Source organism: Cricetulus griseus, chromosome 10, assembly GCF_003668045.3.
Source record: "Cricetulus griseus strain 17A/GY chromosome 10, alternate assembly CriGri-PICRH-1.0, whole genome shotgun sequence".
In the NCBI taxonomy this organism is placed as follows: domain Eukaryota; kingdom Metazoa; phylum Chordata; class Mammalia; order Rodentia; family Cricetidae; genus Cricetulus; species Cricetulus griseus.
In genome coordinates this window covers 32,373,303-32,394,823 of record NC_048603.1, presented here as the reverse complement: position 1 = coordinate 32,394,823, position 21,521 = coordinate 32,373,303, and the positions used below count along the sequence as shown (strand labels likewise).

Genomic DNA, 21,521 nt, shown 5'->3' with positions numbered 1-21,521 from the left:
AAAGTAATTTTAAGAATTATAAGTAAACAAAATCCTTACCAAGGCCTGTAAGATTTAAAGACAACCTCTATTCCTCCTACCACTGATATCTTGCAAGCCTCTCAATTCAATGGTATATCACACAAGTACCCCCCACACACACACAAACATAAACACACACACACACACACACACACACACACACACACACACACACACACACACACGCCATGAAACAAAAGCAGATGATTCCTAAATCCTCAGGACAGAAAGTGGTTATACACCTGGTCTCAAGGGACTATGGTCTTCCAGCAACTACAATGGATGCATTTTCAAGCCGAGAGTGTAAATGAGAAATCCTCTTTCTGTCTCCCTCCCTCTCTTTCTCACTTACAAAAAGGTCTCATTATGTAGCCCAGACTGCTCTGAAAGTAGATATCATCCTGCCTCAGCTTCCTGAGTGTTAGCTTACAGACCTGTGCCTACTTCTGACTTCCTCATCACTTCTGACTTAGTTATATTCCTTTTGTGAAGAGACAACATGGCCAAGTTTATATAAGAGTTTCCTGCTGGGATTGCTTACAGTTTCAGAGGGTGAGTTCACGACCGTCATAGCTGGCAGGCAGGCATAGTCCTGAGCAACAGCTGAGATTTCATGTCTTGAGATAACAACCACCAGGCAGAGAGAGACAGAGACAGAGACAGAGACTAACTCCTCAGAATGATATGAGTTTTTGAATTTTTTTTTTTTTTTTTTTGGTTTTTCGAGACAGGGTTTCACTGTAACTTTGGAGCCTATCCTGGCACTCACTCTGGAGACCAGGCTGGCCTCAAACTCACAGAGATCCACCTGCCTCTGCCTCCCGAGTGCTGGGATTAAAGGCGTGCGTCACCAACGCCGGTGAGGTTTTGAAATCTTAAACCCTTAAACCCCTCCTCAAGTGACACAACTCCTCCAGCAAGGCCATACCTTCTCCCTAACAGTTTCATCATTTATGCAAATGTATTAGTCAGTGGGAATCATTCTCATTTAAAACACTATACTTTCTAGTCTCTCACTGAATGAAAACTGAGCTCAGTAAAAATAAATAAAATAAATAAATAAATAATAAATAGCAAAATAACTGCCCCAAGGGTGAAAGGGAAAAGTTTATTCCAAACCTCCAAGTCTGCCTCTCCCCCCCCCCCCAGGAAAGCAGGGAGAAGCATCAGGGGAAGTTTTTCCCATGGTTATATAGGAACAGCAGTGTAGCTGGAGGCTTTTATGTATCCCATTCAGTCCCACAGTGACTTATAAAATAATCACTCAGGGACTTAATATTAATTATAATTGTTTGGCCAATGGCTCAGGCTATTATTGGCTAGCTCTTAAATTTAAATTAACCCATTTTTATTAATCTGTGTATTGCCACATGGCCCATGGCTTACTGGTGATGCTTGGACATCTGTCTTCTTTGGCAGATGGAAGGCATTCCCTCTGCCTTCTTTCTCCCTGATCTCTGCTTGAATTTCCCACTGAGCTGTATTCTGTCCCGCCATAGGCCAAAGTAGCTTTATTCATCAACTAATAATAGCAACACATATTCACAGCATGCAGAAGGACATACCACATCATTTCTCCCTTTATGTCTAATTAAAAAGAAAAGTTTTAACTTTAGCATTGTAAAATTACATAAAACAGGTATCAAGCAAGAGTTGCAGTTATAATATTGAGTGTAATTTTATTTGGCAAAATTAAAGAAAATACCCCATCATCTTCCTATCTTTGTGAATTTAAAGTTTCATATCTAATTTACCTTTTGTCATAACTAAGGAAAACTTTAATTATAACTATTTAGTCTTCAACTCCATCAAAGACCCCAGAAGGATATAATATTACCTAAGTAAACAAGAGGTACATTGTAAGCAACTTCCAGAACTCTACAAATGATAGAGACATCTTGCTGCCTGGACAATCACCCAAAGTTCTTCTGCAATGTTGGGGCTTCCATCTTCTGTATATAGGCCTATAGATGCTGGCAGACTTCTAAGTGAATCAGGAAATTTGAAACTATACTGGCAGTTTGTCAGTCATTTTCCTCTGTGTCCTGCAGAATGTCTGGCAGATTCTTCTATGAAGCAGGAACCTTGAAGGACTGTCCCATCTTGTTTTGGCAAGTTCAGCATTCACTTTTCTGTGGGTCCTGCGTGTCTACCTGCTTTAGCTTGGGCACATGACTTCTCCTGCCTGATCTCTGGGGCTGGAGGACTCACTCGGGAGGTGCTTCACTCAAATAAACCTTTTCTTTTACTTTTTCATTTCAGCTTGATCTGGCTTACTGTGTCCATGGAGAAACCTAGTTACAGAAAACCTATTACTTTTAACTAGTAATTTTAGATTAGGAGAATGAAAACCACGTTTTCCCAACATAATATTTTTACTGATTATTTGGGAATTTCACACCATGTATCCTGGTCACACTCCGTTACCAGTCCTTTAACCTCTGCCACCCCACCCTTGTAACTCCCCAAGAATAAGAAGGAAAAGAAGAAGGAGGAGGAGGAGGAGCGGGGGAGGAGGAGAAGATGAAAAATAACAACAATGAAACAAACACAAACCCCACATATCCAATCTGTGTTGCCCAGACACTCACTGGAGCATTGTCAAACTCCCAGTTGCCAGTCTCTTAAAGAAAACTGAGACCTTTCCACCCCAACCCCCACCAGAAGCCATCAGCTGTGGAGGGCTACACTTCAGCATCCTTATCGCCACCCTTAAGAGTTCTTTTTGAAGCTGTCCTTTCTAGGCCGTTACTTTCTTTTGGAGGGGGTGTTATCACAGAAGCCTCCTATTTCACAACTGTCTGTACCACTGCAAAAATAACTTCCTTGCACTTTATAGTCAGTGGGAGCACAGGTTATGGACTTTTACATGGTTTCTGGTGACAGCACAGACCATAGAAACCAACATGGTTTCCAGCGTCAGCACCTGTCACCAATGTCAGCGTTGTCCCCAGACTGTGGACAGCAACCATACGTAAACAGAAATGCTATTTGCCAAGTGCATATCACACAAATTGCAAATAGAGTCATTTTACCTAAAGGCAAACCTTCTCTGTTTAAGACTGGAACTGCACAAGGCACAATTCTTTGCCAATACATACAATAATCACATTCCAGACCATTCTGTATTATGTTAAAATCATGCAAAAACTACCTCCTAAGAAAGACAGTTGAGCTTTGGGACAACCCAATTCTTTGTGAGTTATCACCTCAAAGAAATGTGGTGTATATCATATCATATCATATCATATCATATCATATCATATATCATTTCATATATCACAAAAAGCCAGTACCACCCTGATAAATGTAACAGACCATTTCTCCACAGGTCAATTTGCAATCTTTTAGTGTCATTGCAAAAGTGATCAGTAGATGGCAGAAGTTACCAACATATTAAATGATCTGGGGCAGTCATCCAGGTCCAATAGGAGAAAACAGTTGCTTTTGTCGTGTTTTCTTTCAACAAGATGAATCAACACAATAAAATATTAAAGTGGGTGTGAATTATGAAGACCATGGATGTCTTTTTTTTACAATCTTTACAATTAGCTTTTAATTTCCTGCCATTTATTTTTTGCTTGTTGTTATATACAGGTTTTCAGGTCTCACCTAAGAGCCTATTTGTTTACTTTTGACAGATAAGCCCACGTCCTTGGCCATGCTAGGCAAGTGCTCTGTCACTAAGATATATTCCCAGACCTGACCATCATCTTGCTAAAGACGAGCCCCCTCTCAACACATCTACAACAAAAAATATTTGCAGAGGATAACACTCAGCCCTAAGTGGGATGTGTCACTCAATCCATCAAATCCCTCCCTTCAGAGCTCAGAAGACCCTGAGAAAGAGGAGGGTTAGAGCCAGAGGGGATGGAGGGCAACAAGAAAACAAGACCTGCTAAATCATTGAGCAAAGCTCATACGAGCTCAGAGACTGAGACACCATGCATGGGGGTTCTGTGCATACACATTGGACAGGATATTCTAAACCATCAGTTTCTCTGTTAGCAAAACCAATAACAAGCATGGTGGCTAAAGAATCAGGACTTCCATTAATGTTTGAGAAGCTGTAAATTCAGGGGGTGGGGAGATGGCTTAGATGGTAAACACTGGATGCCAAGCCTGAGAACCTGAGTTCTGTCCCCAGGACTGACAAGGCAGAAGGGAAGCACTGACTCCAGCAAGGTGTTATCTCATCTCCACATGTGTGCACGCATGCGCACACACACAAACACGCAGGCACACATGCACACCTACTAAAATACAGTGAAACTTTTGTTTTTCAGAAAACGCAAATTCATAGGAAGTATAACTTGTGAAGTAGAGCCCAGGAAGATGACAGACAGAAGCATCTCATTAAGATCAAGCAGGAGTAAGACAGATGGACTCTTAGAAGTGACAGCCATAGTTTTTGTCAGTTTGTTTGATTTTGAGATAGGATATCATGTATTCCAGGCTATTCTTGAACTTGCTATGTATCTAAGGTTGACCTTGAACTATTGACTTTCCTTCTAGCTTCCAAAGATCTGGGATTTGGGTGTGTACGAAGTCCAGATAACTTCTAACCTATCATTCAGTTTGATGGATGACACTGTACTTTTGAATTTTTAGCAATTCAAGTTTATCTTTTCACTTTGTGACTCACCTTTAGGAAGAGTTCATTACACCAGCACTGCTCAAAATATAGTTGACCAGGGAGGGGCCACTAACCTCAAAGCAAAATAGAGACATACTGTTTGTTCTTGAGACAAATCACTCAGAAACATTCATAGCAATTTTACAGAGTATTTTGTCTATTTATCCCCATTAGGTTTGGGTATGTGTTAAGCATGACTTTTACGTAATTTATCTTGTATTTTACCAATATCACACTTTGATTGCTTAGACACACACACACACACACACACGCACGCACGCACGCACGCACGCACGCACGCACGCACGCACGCACGCACCCCTAGACCTTCCCATCACAACTTTGATGCTGGCCTTAAAGCACCAAACACCAGAAGATATAAAGGGGCTGAGTGGGGAGAGCCAGAAGAGATGGCTTACACTTCCTAGTTCCCACTTGTAATACTTAACTAAATTACATCTAATGCACTCAATAAGCAGTGGAGCTGGCGGTATATAAGCCTTCCCTTTGAGAACAGAAATTCTGAGGGGATAATCTGCTTGCAAGTGGAGTCAGGAACCAATCCAAAATCTGTTAGGATTCTCAGCTCTTCCAAAATCTTGGTGGCGGATGAATTGCCAGAGCAATGCCCTTCTTCTTCCATAGTTAGTCACAGGCACCATTGCTCCAGGATTCACAGTCTTGGGTATCTACTTGTCCTCGGTAGTCAATTCCCTGTTAGAAGAGAGTCTTCAGTGGTGGAGTATGATGTATTCCATGTATCAAAGTGAAATCTTAAAGTTTAATACCTAACAGCAAACTAGCTTTCATTATTTACAAATATCTTCACATGTACACAAACCACTACCACCAAGAATACAAAAGACACACACACACACACACACACACACACACACACACACACACACACACCAAATGGGAGGGGCTTTCAAGGAAAATATCCAGGCCCAGCAGCACTTGAGAAGCAGAAGCAGGAAAATCAGGAGTTCAAGTCCAGCCTTGGCTATATGAGATTCTGTCTCAAAAAGTTGAATTTAAAAATAAAATTAAAAGTTACTTTCCCTTTCAGGTCAGGTATTTTTCCACCTAGAAAATTTTAAGCCTTAAAATATGGTGCTTTTTTAAAGAAAACCATAAATATACAAAATTTTATTATTAAAATGGATCTTCAAAATTTTATTTAATGAAAGCATTATTTCATAAAGGTCAAAGACCAATCCCTAGAAAGTAAGAGTTATTCTTCCTGTTTTATCAATTGAAACTCAGAACCAAAGAGAATTAGTGACTACTATAAGATTGCAAACTTAGACGAAAATAGAATGAAAATCAAGATTGCTTGGGTAAGAGAATCGCCCATGCCAAAAAAACAAAACAAAAACAAACCTCAATTTTCTGTGTAATAAGCATAAAACTTAAAACACAAGAAACAACAGCTGGGCATGGTGGTGCTCACCTTTAATCCTAGCACTTCCAAGGCAAAGACAAGCAGACCTCTGAGCTCTAGGACAGCCAGACTACACGGAGAAACCTTATCTCAAAAAACCCAAACCAAACCAAAACCAAAAATAAAACCATGAGAAACAGACAGGTGTTAACTCTCATTAAGTCTAGGCCATCTACCTCCATTACTGTGAATAAAGGTTATACTATCAAAATGAGACCCTTGGAATCACATTTAACTAAAAGCTGTTGCTCTTGGTCCACTTTTTAAAATATTGTCTGTTTATAAAAGTAATAAGCATAATTTCTTTTTGGCAGAGGGGTTGCCTAAGATATTCTGTTAAGAGGAATTATTTCCTTTCTGGAATGTGGCTGAGCATAGTCTTGAAAATCTATAGAATAAGCATTGGCAAGTGGTGGTGGCACACACCTTTAATGCCAGCACTCAAGAGGCAGAGACAGGTAGATCTCTGTGAGTTTAAGGCTAGCCTGGTCCACAAAGCAAATTCCAGGACGGGCTCCAAAGTAATACAGAGAAACCCTGTCTTGCATAAATAAATAAATAAATAAATAAATAAATAAATAAATAAAAGAATAAGCATCGAAGGGCTGCCTAACTTACTAGTTGTGAAACTTAGACAAACAATTCTCCTTTCCCATTTGTGTTTGAAGCACTAATATCTAACAGGGTTTTGTGAGAATAAATTAAACAACATTAAAAAGGTTTGAGGTGTCAGATAAAGCACAAACATAAATAAAAGCTCAAAATACTGTTCAATACTCCAGCAAACCGTGAGGACTGGTCTTTTTTGAGCACTAGGAAGACTAATGTGAGTTTTCCTGTTGAAAAAAAAATAGATCAGAATATGATACTCAGTGCTTGTAACCCCAGCCCTTGGGAGGTTAAGGCAGGGGGATCCTGAGTTTGATGTCAACCTGGGCTACATGGCAAGATTCTATCTCAAACAACATATTTTAATCCGTCTCTTAAAATGGGACTGCAATGGTTTTGTTTACCAATGATTGGGCTTTGCAAAATGTTAAATGTTCTATTTTTGTGCCCAGTAAGGGTCAGACCTCATCTTCAGCAGGGTCAAGTAAGATTCATAACAGCATGGGATATGGTATGAGGTGACACTCCCTGCATCTTCTCACAGGTATTACTGTCCTAGGACTGTGACAAGGTACATAGAAACAAGTGCCGGTATCTTACAGAAGGGAAATTCAAAGACACTTCAAAATATTTATCCAACCATGAAAGACACAACCTCTGAATTGCAGCTATGTGGAAGTTTACAAACCCAAAATGAAAAGGGACGAGGACAACCGATTTTTTTGTGAACATTTTAGACCATGTCTGCCATTCAAACGCATTTAACTTCACTCTTTACTGCATTGCTCATTTTGCCAGGTGTGCTTCTTTTGTCCTAGTTTGTTTTATGAGACAAGGCATCTATGTAGCCCAGTCTTCTTCAAACTCAACATCTTCCTGTGTCATCCTCTGAAGTTGTGGGGACACAGGTGTGTCACCACGCTTGGAAACTTGCAGTTGTTTTAAAACACAGCCTACAATCTAGAATGACCTTGCCTGCTTGCATGAGAGAAATTACCTCACTCCTCCGAGTCGCTTTCTGGATGTTAAAGGAAGGCCATGCTAGGATTATGATCTGCAAAAACTAAGCAAGGCATCAACCTACCCGAAACACCTCTAATGCACCAGGTGTGGACAGGTGCTAGCTACAATTATTGTAAGAAAGAATTAAGAGCATTTAGGTAGGAAATCACAGGAATGAAGCCAGAGTCTTAGTCTTTTTAAACCTCAGGCCAAGATGCTTTACTGACTCCACTTAAGGTAGTAGGCTGCCTTCAGGGAAAGTGCTCAAAAAGAGTGGCATAGCCCTTCAGCGACATCCTGGATTGCTCGTTGATGGAGCATATTGTTCTCATTTTTATCCTTTGCAACTCGGCTATGGGAAACACAGTAAAAATGCAAAATTTTTAAATGCAAAATTCCCCAGCATGAGTTTGGGAGTGGAGTGAAAAAAAAGAAAGAAAGAAATATAAAAGGAGAAAAAGCTCAACCTCCTGAAGAAACACTGCTCGCCCACCGCCCCGCCCAGATGTTTATATTTTTCTCCTTGGCTCCGCCCCCGGACCACGAGCGAGCGGCCAGGCCACGCCCCCAGGCTCGAAGTTCCAGGGCGGGACTCGCCCAAATCTTCTGCTTGCCCGCAGGGATTCCCTCGCCAGCCAATCGCGTCCGAGCCACGGGACCGCCAGGAACAAAGATGGCCGGAGCGGCTTCGGCGAGGGCAGGCTGATCGGAACGCCAGGCACCCGGCGGGCCAGCGAAGGCTTGCAGAGTGGCAGCGGCGCGGTCGGGAGCATGGAGGAGGGCAGCGGCGGCGGCGGCAGCGACAGCAACGCCGGCGGCAGTGGCGGGGCGCAGCAGAGAGAGCTGGAGCGCATGGCTGAAGTCCTGGTCACCGGGGAGCAGCTCCGGTAAGCAGAGGGTCGCGCTGCCCGCGGCCGTCCGGAGGGCGAGCTCCATGTGGCTCGCGCCAGGCTGGTGGCGCGGGCGCGTGGGGCGGCTGCAGCCCCGGGACTTGCAGCTGCAGGGACCGATGCCGGGGACGCATGGTGCATGCTGGGCTTCTGCAGCCCTGCGTCCCCGCGGGCTCGCCCGGTGCGAGCTTCCCCTGATGACACAGCCTAGCTAGCCGGCACGGTCCCCAAAGCAGGGTCGGGTCGGACCGCAGCCCCTGCACCTCCAGATAAAAGGCACCAGCGAGCTCCACGAGTGCCTTGCGTTGCGCTTCTCTTGTTGCTAGCAAGGCAAGCTTCCCTTCCTTGAGTCTCGGTTCACTTAGGGACCGATCTCTGCCAGTCCCATGAAGGCTCGTCTTGGAAAACCTCTCCGAGCCCTCTACCTATCCCTTAATTGGCACATCGTCAGTTGTCACTTGGGTCCGCAAGGGGGCGTGGAAGTACCTTGTTTAGGGCCCACGTTTGGGACCCTGGAGTTTGGCCGATCGCCCCGCACTTTTCCTAGAATTATCACTTGCCCAATGTCAGAAATCCAGGAACAAGCCCTGACCTCCAGGGCCCCCTTGGCATTCCCTTCGCTTCCTGTTCCTTTTTCTTGGGCATATGCCTAAGGCTTGGGCTTCCGCAGCTGCCGCTCTTGTGGTCATAAATCCGACTGCCAGTTAAAATGAATCCGGCTCTACGACGTTTCTGCCAGAACTTGAACCACGAGCCCCCGGTCCAACCAGAAAGATGTGCGCTATTTTCCCCTAGTACTTGGCTTGATTTTTTTTTTTTTCTCCTGCTGATTTCGATTTCTAAAAGGCTATTTCAAGACTTGAAGGAGAATTTTGCAAAGGTCCCTGGAGGCCTGGTAAACCATTGGCTTTGCAGGGCTCGGTTTGAGGAAGTAGGTGTTCAAAACCAGGACGATATAGTCTAGCGCGACAAAAGGAAAATCACGCATTTTGGTTCCTTGTTAAATTTCAAGTGTGTGGCCACAATTACAGGGAACTAAAAACCTGTTTCCCTTCATCAAGAGTATCTCTAATTAAGAAGATGATGCAAGAGTATCTCTAATTAAGAAGATGATGTAAAGCTTTTCTGATTTAGTCTGATTTTCTTGATAGTTTAGTGCTTTGCTCTTTACTTATTGTATTGCTGTTTGAAAAGGCTTCCCTGGATGGGATTTCTTACTTTGCGTTTCGTTTACAAACATTATTGTGTCACTTTCTCCTTCAAGAGGCTGGCTGCATCTTAGCCAGGCAGTGATGGCACACAGCTTTAATCCCAGTACTTGGGATGCAGAGGCAGGTGGATCTCTATGAGTTCCAGGCCAGCCTGGTCTACATAGCGAATTCCAGGCCAGGCTCCAGAGTTACAGAGACACCCTGTCTCCAACAACCAAAATGTACCTTCTTCAGGTTCCTCAGAGCACTTGCTGGCTTTCCAGCCACAGTTCTGCAGACAGAAGTGTAAATAAGTTCTCACTCCGAGTTAGATCTGGCTTTGAATTTCTGTTCCTCCTCCATGTAGCCTAGTGTTACCATGACTTTGTTTTGAGGAGGGCTTTAAGGCAGCATGAATCCTGGCCTTGCCCTTTACTTAGCTAGAATAGGGCCTTGGACAAGTTATTTAGGCAAGAAAGACGAGTAACAATGGAATTTGCCTTGCAGTAGGTTTTTATTTTGTTTTTTGTTTTGTTTTAACCTTGCAGCGTTGATTACGAGGCTTATTGCAGTAAGTGTTTACACCGGTGTTGATACACACCATGTGATTATTAGCCAGTGTAGCCGAGCTTAGACAAATGAATTTTCTCATCTGAGCTATTTTCTCACCTGTAAAGTTGCCATGAAGATGAAAGTGTTTCAAGGGGTGCTTTGAGGATCTGACCCCAGGCTTCCCATATTAGTGAGCAATCTGCAAGGGCTTGCTGGAATGAATGGGTGTTAGTGTTCTCTTTGCACCACCACTTCTGTCTCTCAGGCTGGTAAAATGTGTCCAGAAGACTTGGATGGTTATTAAGAGTACAGGATGTTAACAGACTACCCCGGGTTTTCTTTTTCTGCCTCTACCATGTGTTACCTCTGTGACCTTGGGACAATTAATCTCTTGCCTCAGATTCCTTTTTGTAGACGATTCTGTTTTCAATGGCCTTCGGTGTCAGATCCAAATTTGAGTATAATGGTATGCACTTGCAACTCCAGCACTTGGGAGGTGGGGACCAGAGGATTATAAGTTTGAAGTTAGCCCGGCCAACATAGTAAGTACTAGGCCAGCAAAGCCCTGTCTTTAAAAACCCAAAGTCTGAGCAAATATTGACCATTTAAACTTGACTTAAAGTTCAATTTCACTTTTCTTTTGCAATGATTTTAAAGCAATTAAAGGAATGCTACCGTGTGGGGGGAGGGGCAGGGCTTGTGTGTACCACTGTGTCAATGTAGAGGTCAAAGGACAAATTTCAGGAGCCATTTCTTCCGTGTTTATGTAAGTTCCAGGATCAAATTCAGGTTGCCAGAAGTTCACAACCAGCACCTTTACCCACTGAGCCATCTCTCAGGCCCACTGTTGTGGCTCATGTCTGTAATCCAGCACTTTTGGAGTCAGAGGCAGACAGTTAGGCCTTCAACGTCCTTGGATACTTAGTGAGGTTTGAGGCCAGCCTAGGTGGCATGTGGGACCCAGTCTATGGCCATCCTCACTATGATGGATTCTTCTGTTGTTCCAAATGTCCTCATCTTACATGATTCCTGGCATGTGGTGGTGACCAGACTTTCTGCCTCTGATTGCTTTGCACCCACCACAGGTTACCTCTGCTTTGTCTTTGTACTGTTCCGTTTGCTTCTGGGTCATCACCGTGAGGAGTGAGTGATGAAAAGGGGAGAATCCGAGAGTAGGGTGTGAAAGAAGTTTCCTTTCTAGCTTGACTTATGTTCAATTTCTTTTCCATTTTTTAGAGATAGGGCCGTACCCCATACATACATGGCCCAGTCTGGCCTAGAATTTCTGACAGTCTTTCTGCCTCAGCCACCCAAGTCCTGGGATTATAGGTGGGAAGCTACCCCACGTATGTACGTCCTTTTCTTTCCTGGTTTTGTAGTGTGTTCTCTTGGGGCAAGCTAGTGAACCCAGCACCTTTCCCTGCAGAATGGGGATAATAGCCCCCAACATCAGATTGTATTGTTACATAAAGTGGGGTCCAACAGGAAAGAGCTACGTACAATAAGCAATGAGTTGGGGCGGGTGCTGTGGAGCTGGGGACTGGCTGCATGGGCTGACACTTTTTCCAAATTTGGTTGCATAAGGACACCAGAAGTCACCCCATATATACTCTGCTTTCTTTTCCAGTGGGACCTTTTCCTAATTCTCTTCAAGATCTTCTTCCCTCATCTTAAAAGAATTCACTTCCTTGTCCAGATCTTTCTTTTAACTGTTTAAGAATTTTATACATGTACATAATATGTTTTGAACAAATCTACCCTACTTCTGCCCTTCAATGTTCCCATAGGTCACCCACTTTTTTCTTTGCAATTTCAAGTTTTCCTTTTTAAACTGAGTGCACTTAATGCTGCCAGGGTATAGGGCAATCTATGGGAACCTGGGTCATCCCCCAGGAGCTGCATCACTGAAGAAAACTGAGTCTTCCTTCGCAAGCAGCCATAAATTGAGAATAATTCCAAAGCCTCGGGGCGGAGGTGGTTGTGAGCTCCTCCCTCATCCTTGGTGGGATTTTTAGGTAGCTTGAGCTTGTGTTGGTCTTGAACCGTCATAGCTGCTGTGAGTCCGTGAGTGCATAGCTGCTGTGAGTCCGTAGTGTAGGGCCCTCTACATCTTTAAAAGACTGGATAGCAGGGGTCTTCCTCTTCCTCTGGCTCCTATGGAATTTCTGCCCTGTCTTCCTCCATGATCCCTAAGCCTGGGAGTAGGTGGTGTGATATGGATGTGGAATTTAGGGCTGAGCACCGCACAGTCTTCTTCTCTGTGCACTGACCAGTTTCGAGTCTGTGTGGATCACCATCTGCTACTGGAAGGAGCACCGCTGAGGGTCAGAGCTGCACTAATGTTACAATAACGTTATAGTAATAATCATTAAGATGAGTCCTTAGAGAGTGTTTTAGTCCTATCTCCTTTTAGCAGAATAATAATAATAGCGGGTTCTTCCCCGGGACTTATAACCTACCCACTCTGTTCTCAGCCCAAGCACCAGGCTTGAGTTGTGCTTCATGGGTCATCTTGCCCAGTTACTTTCCACATTTTTGCATCTTGCGGATGCAGTTGGAGCCAGGTGTGGTGGTGCATGCCTACCGTTCTTCCAGCACGTGAGAGGTGGAGACAGGAGATGATAACACAGCAATCAAGTCATAGCAGGAATCGAGGGGAGAGACGCTGATAGGACCAGAGAAAGCATACTGAGAATGGAGGTAGAGAAAAGAAAAGGAAATGTTATGCCTTTCTGAGAAATTGGGTGATCAGACAGTTATAAAGCTATGGCTACACTCTGTGAGAGATAATGCTTAAAAACGATGTGTTTTATTTTTAAGTGTGTGTGTGTGTGTGTGTGTGTGTGTGTGTGTGTGTGTGTGTGTGTGTGTGGCTGTGGGTCTCTGTATTTGTCCCCATCTGCTGCAGGAGGAAGCCTCTCTGATGACCAGACACATTTCATTTTCTAATTATGATCTTACCAATAGCTTCCCTGATAGTTTTGCATGACTCCTCCTAGTGTGGTATTTATAAATGGTTGTGATCTTCCTGAAGTGGGAACCAAACTTGGGTCCTCTGTAAGAGCACCAAGTACTCTTAAGCCCAAGGAGACATCTCCTTGCCAGTGCTTAAAACTTTTGAATTGGCCAAAGATTGCAGTAATACTCATCACTAATTAAGAAATGTGACATACATTATTGACATGCTAGATGGTGCTGACAATCCACACATATTCCAATGTCTTATTGATGTCACAACATACACATCACATAAAATGATATATATTATGCTAAAACATTTTTAAAAATCATGTATCTGAGACCATCAAATTCTAGTATGACAACTTTTGCAAATTGTCTATGGAAATCTAATTTATCCTGGAAGTATTCATGTTTTAATAAAACAGATTTTTTTTTCTTCCTTTTCTCCACTGATGTTAAAGTTCGTCTTTAGTGCCACATGATTTTTGAAAGCCTGACTTGGACTGCCTGAATGCTAAATCTGTAGTCATTTGACTACAGGAGTCTGCTGGAGACTAAAGTGAAGAGCTTTGGATTATTCAGTTGGCAGAAGAAATCTCAAAACAGCCCAGTAAGACTGTCATGTAGTTATTAGTGGTAACTCGAGTGAAGATTTATGATGAGAAGGGACAAGCTGAGAAGGGTAAATTACAAAAAGTAAATTTTGAGGAGAAAAAGAGCACCAGGAAAAATATAGCTAAATCCTGTGTTTAAGGAGATAAATGGATTAAGAAATGGAAAATAGGGAATGGTGACCTCAGGGCAAGATCCCATCCAGTTAAGTTAACAACTAGTGAAAAGGAACTAAAGAAAAGCTAGAGCTGGGTGTGGTGGGGCATACGTTTAATCCCAGCAAGTTTCAGGACAGCCAAGCTTAGGCCGTGAAAGACAGCTAGTGAAGATGTAATTGTACGAGGGAGACCATGTTCCAGCCCCAGCAAGCAGCAGAACTTGGCAGCTTCAGCCACGTGGTTCTGGTTTAGAGTTAAGGATAGAAGAAAGGAGTTATGAAATCAAGCCACCGAGGCCAGGCATATATGTCAGGGGTGTCCCCTAGTATAGAGACCATTGCATGAGGCTGTGGAAGATTGCCTTGGAGAGCCTAAGATGTTAGAGAAGGCAGAATTGTGGGATGCCTGCTCAGAAGAGGTGCTAACAGGGAATAAAACCAGCCATAGAGAAAGCTGAATGGAATGGAGATTTGAAGAGCATTATGACATCAGACATGGACATGCAGAGTTTGGTATTTGCCCAGCTGGTTTTCCGTTATGCTGTAGTCTAGTGTGGTCTTACTTTGGCCCAGTATTTCCATACTGTGCTCCCTTCCCTGGGTTTTGGAATGCTGACCTATAGCCTGTTCCGTTGTATGCTGAAACTATGTGATGTGCTTTTTGGTTTTGACTTTCACAGGTGATTGCCATCTCAGAAGAGACTTTGAACTTTGGACTTTGAGACTAGTATAGACCATGGGGATTTTTAAAGTTGGGCTAAGTGAATTTTGCATTTGATATTGTTACAAGCATAAAGGAATGAAATTCAGTAGTTTAAATGTAATTGGCACCCCTAATCTCACTGGGAGTGGCCCCGTTAGGAGGCATGACTTTGTTGGAGTGGGCACGGCCTTATTGGAGGAAGTGTGTCACTGTGGGGGTGGGCTTTGAGGTTTCCTATGCTAAGGACAACATCTGGTGTCTGTCGACTTCCTGTTGCCTACATGACGGAGGACTCTCAGCTCCAGCTCCAGCACCACCCCTGCCTGCATGCTGCCATGCTCCCCTTCCTGATGGTCCTGGACTGAGCCTCTGAAACTGTAAGGGAGCTACCCCAATTAAATAGTTTCTTTATAAGAGTTTTCCGTGCTCATGGTGTCTCATCACAGCAGTAGAAACCCTAAGACAATGTTGCAAGCTTTTCAGTTATTCTCTTCTATCTGGAGCAAAGCATGTGCAGTCACTAATGGCTGCTGTAACAAAACGATCACCACACAGTGAGTTTTAGCCAGGGTGTAGGCAATTGTAGTACTTTTAAACTGTGTGATGTAACAGACTTCTTTCCCAAGTTCATATTATCTTGCTGTTGCTTTTATACACACACACACACACACACACACTGAAGACTGAATGATTCTTCTAAGTTTGCTTTCCTTTATTTGTTCCTTGTTTGATACAGGTTCTCACCATGTTGTCCAGAGAATCTTAAATTTCATAATCTTCTCCCCTTAACCTCCAGAATCCTGGGATGCCTGGCTGGCTGTGTGCAAAAGGATAAGGCCAAGAGAATGCTCAAATATCTCAAATAAGAGAAATAGGAAGCTGGATGTTGGTAGCACACGCCTTTAATCCCAGCACACGGGAAGCACAGGCAGGCGGATCTGTGTGAGTTCGAGTCCAGCCTGGTCTCCAGAGCGAGTGCCAGGATAGGCTCCAAAACTACACAGAGAAACCCTGTCTCGGAAAACAAACAAACAAACAAACAAAAAAAAAAAAAACAAGAGAGAGAGAGAAATAGGAATAGGAATTAGAGCACACAGCCTAGGAAAAAGAGAACAAATTGTGACCCAGGGTTATCATATCAGCCATGATCTTATGCAGGATACACTAGGACCTAGAGTGTGATCTCACTTAGATTACCTAGTAGCACTGGCAGATGTGACTTCAGAACCTACCAAAGATACATCTATGGGTATTGTAAAGGCATTCAAGATGGTCCCTGAGAATCCCACACGCATGTTCTAAGGGCCTTCCAGATCTGTTGAATTTGGAACCCAAGGAACTTGCAGCTCCCTTAGAACCTTCAGAAGGTCCTTAGAGGTGACCATAACTCTTAATTAACACTTAGCTCTCTTGAACCCACTAACAGGGGAAGCCAGTAGACTGTAGCAAAGACAGACCTGGGAGTTGTGACTCACACCTTTAATCCTAGCACTTGGGAGGTGGAGGCAAGTGGATCTCTTGTGGGTTCTAGACCAGCCTGTCTGTCCTAATAGTGAAACCTTGTTTCAAAAAACTTAAACAAATAATACATTAATAGCAGCGATGTCTGATAGTCAGGAAGTCACCATGTGGAGTCACTCTGTCAATGGCGAAGAGGCATGAGTGAGACTCATGTCCATGCTGCTGTCTGTAACAGACTGGTGAGTGCAGAGACTTCTACCAAGTGAATCTGGGATTCTTCACTCTCTGACAGGACAAGTTTGTGTGAAATGGAATTGGAATTTATTCATAAGAGACTTTGACATTGGTTTAAACATGGAAGTTAATAGAAGGAGAAGCCCATATGAAGGATAATACACACCCAAGAACGCAGCTGTGGGATTCTCGGGACGCAGCTTGAGTGTCTTAGCAATAACCATGTATGTGACTTTGGTGGGTTCTGAAGTTACATCTGGAAAGTGCTGCTAAGTGAGATGAGGGGCCTTTTCCTGGTGTCAATTTGGGATTGAAGCTGATAAGGGTAAACCCAGGTCACAAGGGTTGCTGAGGAAGTTAAGATATTTTTACTATAAACAAGTCTTCTTTATCCTCTGTTTAGAGTTTGTGAGGTTCCCAGAAAATTGTAGGCTTTCATCTGGGAAAGGAATAAGACCATGCCTGAGGTTATAAACTAGCTCAGGCCTTACTATGCATGGTCGCTTAGTATTTTAGCATTCTTTTTTAAAATATATTTAATTTTATTCATGTGCATTGGTGTGAAGGTGTTCGATCCTCTGGAACTGGAGTTATGAACAGCTATGAGTTGCCTTGTGGGTGCTGGGAACTGAACCCAGGTCCCCTGGAAGAGTAGCCAGTGCTCTTAACCGCTGAGCTATCTCTTCAGCCCCTATTTTAGCATTCTTATTTGAAGTCTGTCTACAAAAAAGGAACAGTCTCTTAAGCAGGCAATCTTTACAGCAGTTTTTGTCAACTGTGCTTGAATTCTTAACTCAGCTGATGAGAGATTTAGGGAGACCCTTGGGTAAGGGGCTCCTTGCTCTTACTTTGTCCTCGTTTTTCTTTCTATAACTAGTCTCTACTGCACAGGTGCCAAGAGTAGAGTATTTAATTGTTGTCATGTGAGAGGCTTTCCACCATGCCAACAGACAATTTTCTGTGTCTCATCTCCTTGTAAATTAGCTATGAGAGCCAGGAGCACAGTTCTGGTGCAATAGGAGGCCATCAGTATAGATTTAGTATAGAGCACACAGAAGAATTTTGTGACATGCAAGACCACCATCAAAGGGAAGATAACCTAGCAAGCACTCAATGAACATTCAGGAACTTGTACCCCTATGTAGCTGTTGTTTTAAACATTTATTTTGTTCCTGTATGCTTGAACACACTCTCTCTCTCTCTCTCTCTCTCTCTCTCTCTCTCTCTCTCTCTGTGTGTATGTATGTATGTATGTATGTATGTATGAGTGAGTGATAGCATGTCCATGCCATTGAGTGCATGAAGAAGTTAGAGAACAACTTTTGGGCTCATTATGGGTTCCCATGATGCATGGCAAATACTTTAACTTGCTGAACCATCTTTCTGGACCTATGGTTGTTTTTGTGTGTACTTTAAAAGAATAAAATAAAAAAAAATGGGTGGTGGTGGCACACACCTTTAATCCCAGCACTTGGGAGGCAGAGAGCCAGGCAGATCTCTAAGTTCCAAGCCAGCCTGGTCTACAGAGTGAGTTCCAGGACACCCAGGACTACAAAGTGAAACCCTATTTCAGAAAACCAAAACTAAATCTATAAGTAGATAAAAATTAAAAATGGGGATTAGAGAGATGACTCAGCAGTTAAGAACACTGGCTGCTCTTCTAGAAGACCTGGGTTCAATTCCCAGCACCCACATAGTGGCTCACCAGTCCCAGCGAATCGAATGCTTTCTTCTGTCTTCTGGGCACCACGCATGCACATGGTGCCCAGACATGCGTGCAAACAGAATACACATACATATAAAAATAAGTTAAATTAAAAGATAATGACATCATGGGACGATGTCTCAGTCAGTGGAGTGCAGAGCCTGAGATCGGGTCCCCAGCACCCAAGTAAAATGCCAAGCATCTGTGTAATCCCAGCCCAGAGAGGAGGCTCCCTGTGTGGTTAGTGAGCTCCAAATTCAGTGAGGCCTCTTGGCTAGAGAAATAAGGTTGAAGAAGCCTAGAACCAGACCAATGGCTCATTTCAATGAACATTTGTGAGTAAGGCTGATTGGACAAAAGGGTATATTTCGTGACACACTGCAGCTCCCAATGCCACTAAGACGGATGAAGAGGTGTTGGACAGGCAGGAAAGTGAAGGAATGAAGTTGTTTGTTGGTTTTTTGCTTGTTTGTTGGGTTGGTTTGGTTTTCATTTTTTAAAATTTTCTCTTGGGGGAACCCTTCAAGGGTGGGAGTGGATATGGGGGTGATTGGTAGATGAGTGGAATTGGGGTGCAGGCTGTGAAATTCCCAAAGAATCAATCAAGAAATTATGTTAAAAAAGAAAAAGAAGGTTGAGAGTAATTGAGGAAGAAACACCCAACATTGACTTCTGGCCTGTCTGTCGGAGCACCTACAGGCAGGAGACATACCACATACATATACAAAAATGTGTCAAGAGCCTAAATATGTAGCTTAGTGGAGGACTTTCCTAGTATTCATGAGACTCTGGGTTCAATCGACAGTGCTGCATAAAAAAAAAAAGGCTTGGATGTTAATTGTTTTAGAATGATATATTTGTGGTTACTCTTCTTAGAGGCTAGTTTTGATATTTAATGGGCTGCTGTGAGTTGTAGAATCAATAAGCATGAAAAACAGTTAAACTTCAAAAGGTGAAGGAGGAAAGTTCCTTATTATTTCTAGGATTCATTTGGGTCAAAGTTTTGTTTGTTTCTTTTCTATCCGGTCATAGGTGGTGAATTTCCATGAGTTTAGTGACTCAGAAAATAGGAAGTAGCAAAATCACTTCCTTCCATAGTTGGCACATTTTTCTGATTTCCTCATTTTCTCTCAGATTTGAAATCCTTAATGACCCTTGAAAGTCTGTGTCAGTGACACTTTCTGTTGGGTGTCCGACACTTGGGGGACATAGTGGAGACAGAGTCCGGGAGAGCTCTCCGTGGGACAGGCAACATGCTGGCAAGCCGCTCCCACTTTATGGGTACCAGGAAGAAGAACTTGAGCTGTTCTACTTGGGGCTGTCACATCTTTTGTAATGTCCATAGAACCCTAAGTTACTCAGGGCTGTACAGAAACTTTTGTTGTTGTTTCTTTTTTTTTCTTGCTGCAAACTGCATGAGGCTTTATTGTTGTTAAACGAGCTAATCCCATGTTAGCTCGGGTCTTTCACCCACCCACCATGGTGGATGGCTAGCAAAGACAGCTCGAAAGGGCTGCAGAGAGATCTTGTAGGGCAGCGTAAGGGGAGTGTCTAGGGGTATGCACAGGCTCAGGATTGGTGTGCCTCCAGGCTTGGAGGGCTTGCCCTGTGTTGATTGGCCAATTGGTTATGGCGCATAGGCCCTCCCAGGATGGTTGCTATGCTCTGGGCATCATTGCTGTGCACTTGTCCGTAAAGCACACCCAGAGCTGTAAAGCATAGCACCACCAGCTAACTTCTGATTGGTTCCTTGCCACGAGGCAGGCATCTGACTTTCTAGTGAGGAGGACAAGGTCAGACAATCTTTAAGAACCTCGACGGGCATTGGTGGCGCACACCTTTAATCCCAGCATTCGGGAGGCAGAGGCAGGCGGATCTCTGTGAGTTCGAGGCCACCCTGGTCTCCAGAGCGAGTGCCAGGACAGGCTCCAAAGCCACAGAGAAACCCTGTCTTGAAAAACGGAAAAAAAAGAACCCCTTTTAGGATTGGAGAGGAAAGGGGAGATGCAGCCTAAATGACTCACTGGAGGGAGGCGCAAGTATTCTCAGGTTTGGGATACCAGCCTGGCCTCCAAACTGGGGAAGCCTCTGACAGCTACAGAGGAGGTGGTTGGTGGCTTTGGGAAAGGCTCCGATCGGCTCCTGACCACCCTGAACCTCAGACTGGTCCTCTTGGCTCTGGAATTTATTATGATACTGTCTCCTTACTATTCTTGTTTCTACCGCCTTGTGATTCTGATATTTCCCTAGAAACTCTCTTTATTGAGAAATGTTAAGTTCATAGAGGGATGTAATCTTCGGGAGACTGGCATTTATGAGACTGGGAATGGCAGATATTATTTAACCGTGTGGGTGGATACAGAGTAAAGATGGACCATTCAGTGTGCATAATGGTTCGTTCCTGTAATCTCAACGGTTTCGATGTACACCATCATCACTAACTAACATCCTCTTATCAGGCACAACTTTTGGAATGTTTTCACATAACAGAGTTAGCATCCACCAACCAAAAAGCTAAGAATGCCATGATATAGCATCTGAGATCGGTAGCCCAGATTTCCCCGCTTTGCTATAATCTGCCGCCTACCCAATGTTCTCACCGGCACATTTGCAAATGCATTGGTTGGTGACTTTTGTCCAGTGACTACAATGACTCCTGTGAAGCATATCACTCAAGATAATAATCTGAATCCCCATTCCCAGGCCATGGTCCTCACATTTGGTTCATGAGCAAGATATATAGTTTACAGCCATATACATATGGGGGAATAATTTGTATTTAAGTAATTGGTAATACATAGGGGCTATATGAAGACTGTTTTCTTGAATGAGGGGACACTGTGAGGCTTGGTCAGAATTCCTATTCCGTTCCTCTCCTTGCTCTTGATTCTTCTCTTTGGTGGCAGCAAGAGGTCTTCATAAGACCTCTTGGCCACCAGCATTGATACAGGCTGAAGGCAAGGCTGATTGCTGTCAGTGACCTACATACACAAGCTTGAGCATTGATTTCTTTTGTTTGGTTGTTTTTCTTTTGGCCCATCTTAGCTCATGGACATCAGTATGGCGGTATCATGGTGAGGAGGAGTTGTTCTCCTGACTATCTTAGCTCAATCAGGATCTCTTGGGGAAAGATATGGGGTCGTCTCCACCCACACTGAGTAGTTGCTGTACTATAGACCTAGGGAGTGTTAGAGGGATGATTATGCCATCCACAAAAGGTCATTTGTGTTCAACAGTGACATATGGGTGTCCCCCTAATCACCACCCCCCAGAGTATATAATGTGATGAAGGTAAAATTTGTGGGAATATACCTAGCGGGGTTATCTATCCAAGCAAGAAAGTA

The 21,521-nt window shown here is 43.5% G+C and overlaps 1 protein-coding gene across 2 annotated transcripts in view; it reads left to right on the top strand.

The window, feature by feature from the left end:
* Positions 1-8,320: 8,320 nt before the first annotated feature.
* The window catches only part of Deptor (DEP domain containing MTOR interacting protein), a 156,287-nt gene continuing 143,086 nt past the window's right edge, over positions 8,321-21,521 (top strand). Inside the window, exon 1 of one of the 2 annotated variants that reach the window (XM_035449690.1) lies at positions 8,321-8,599. In XM_035449690.1, coding sequence (XP_035305581.1) covers positions 8,484-8,599 — 116 coding nt within the window. In that variant the 5' untranslated portion in view covers positions 8,321-8,483. The remainder of the gene's footprint in view (positions 8,600-21,521) is intronic. The other variant, XM_027431694.2, reaches the window with a different exon arrangement.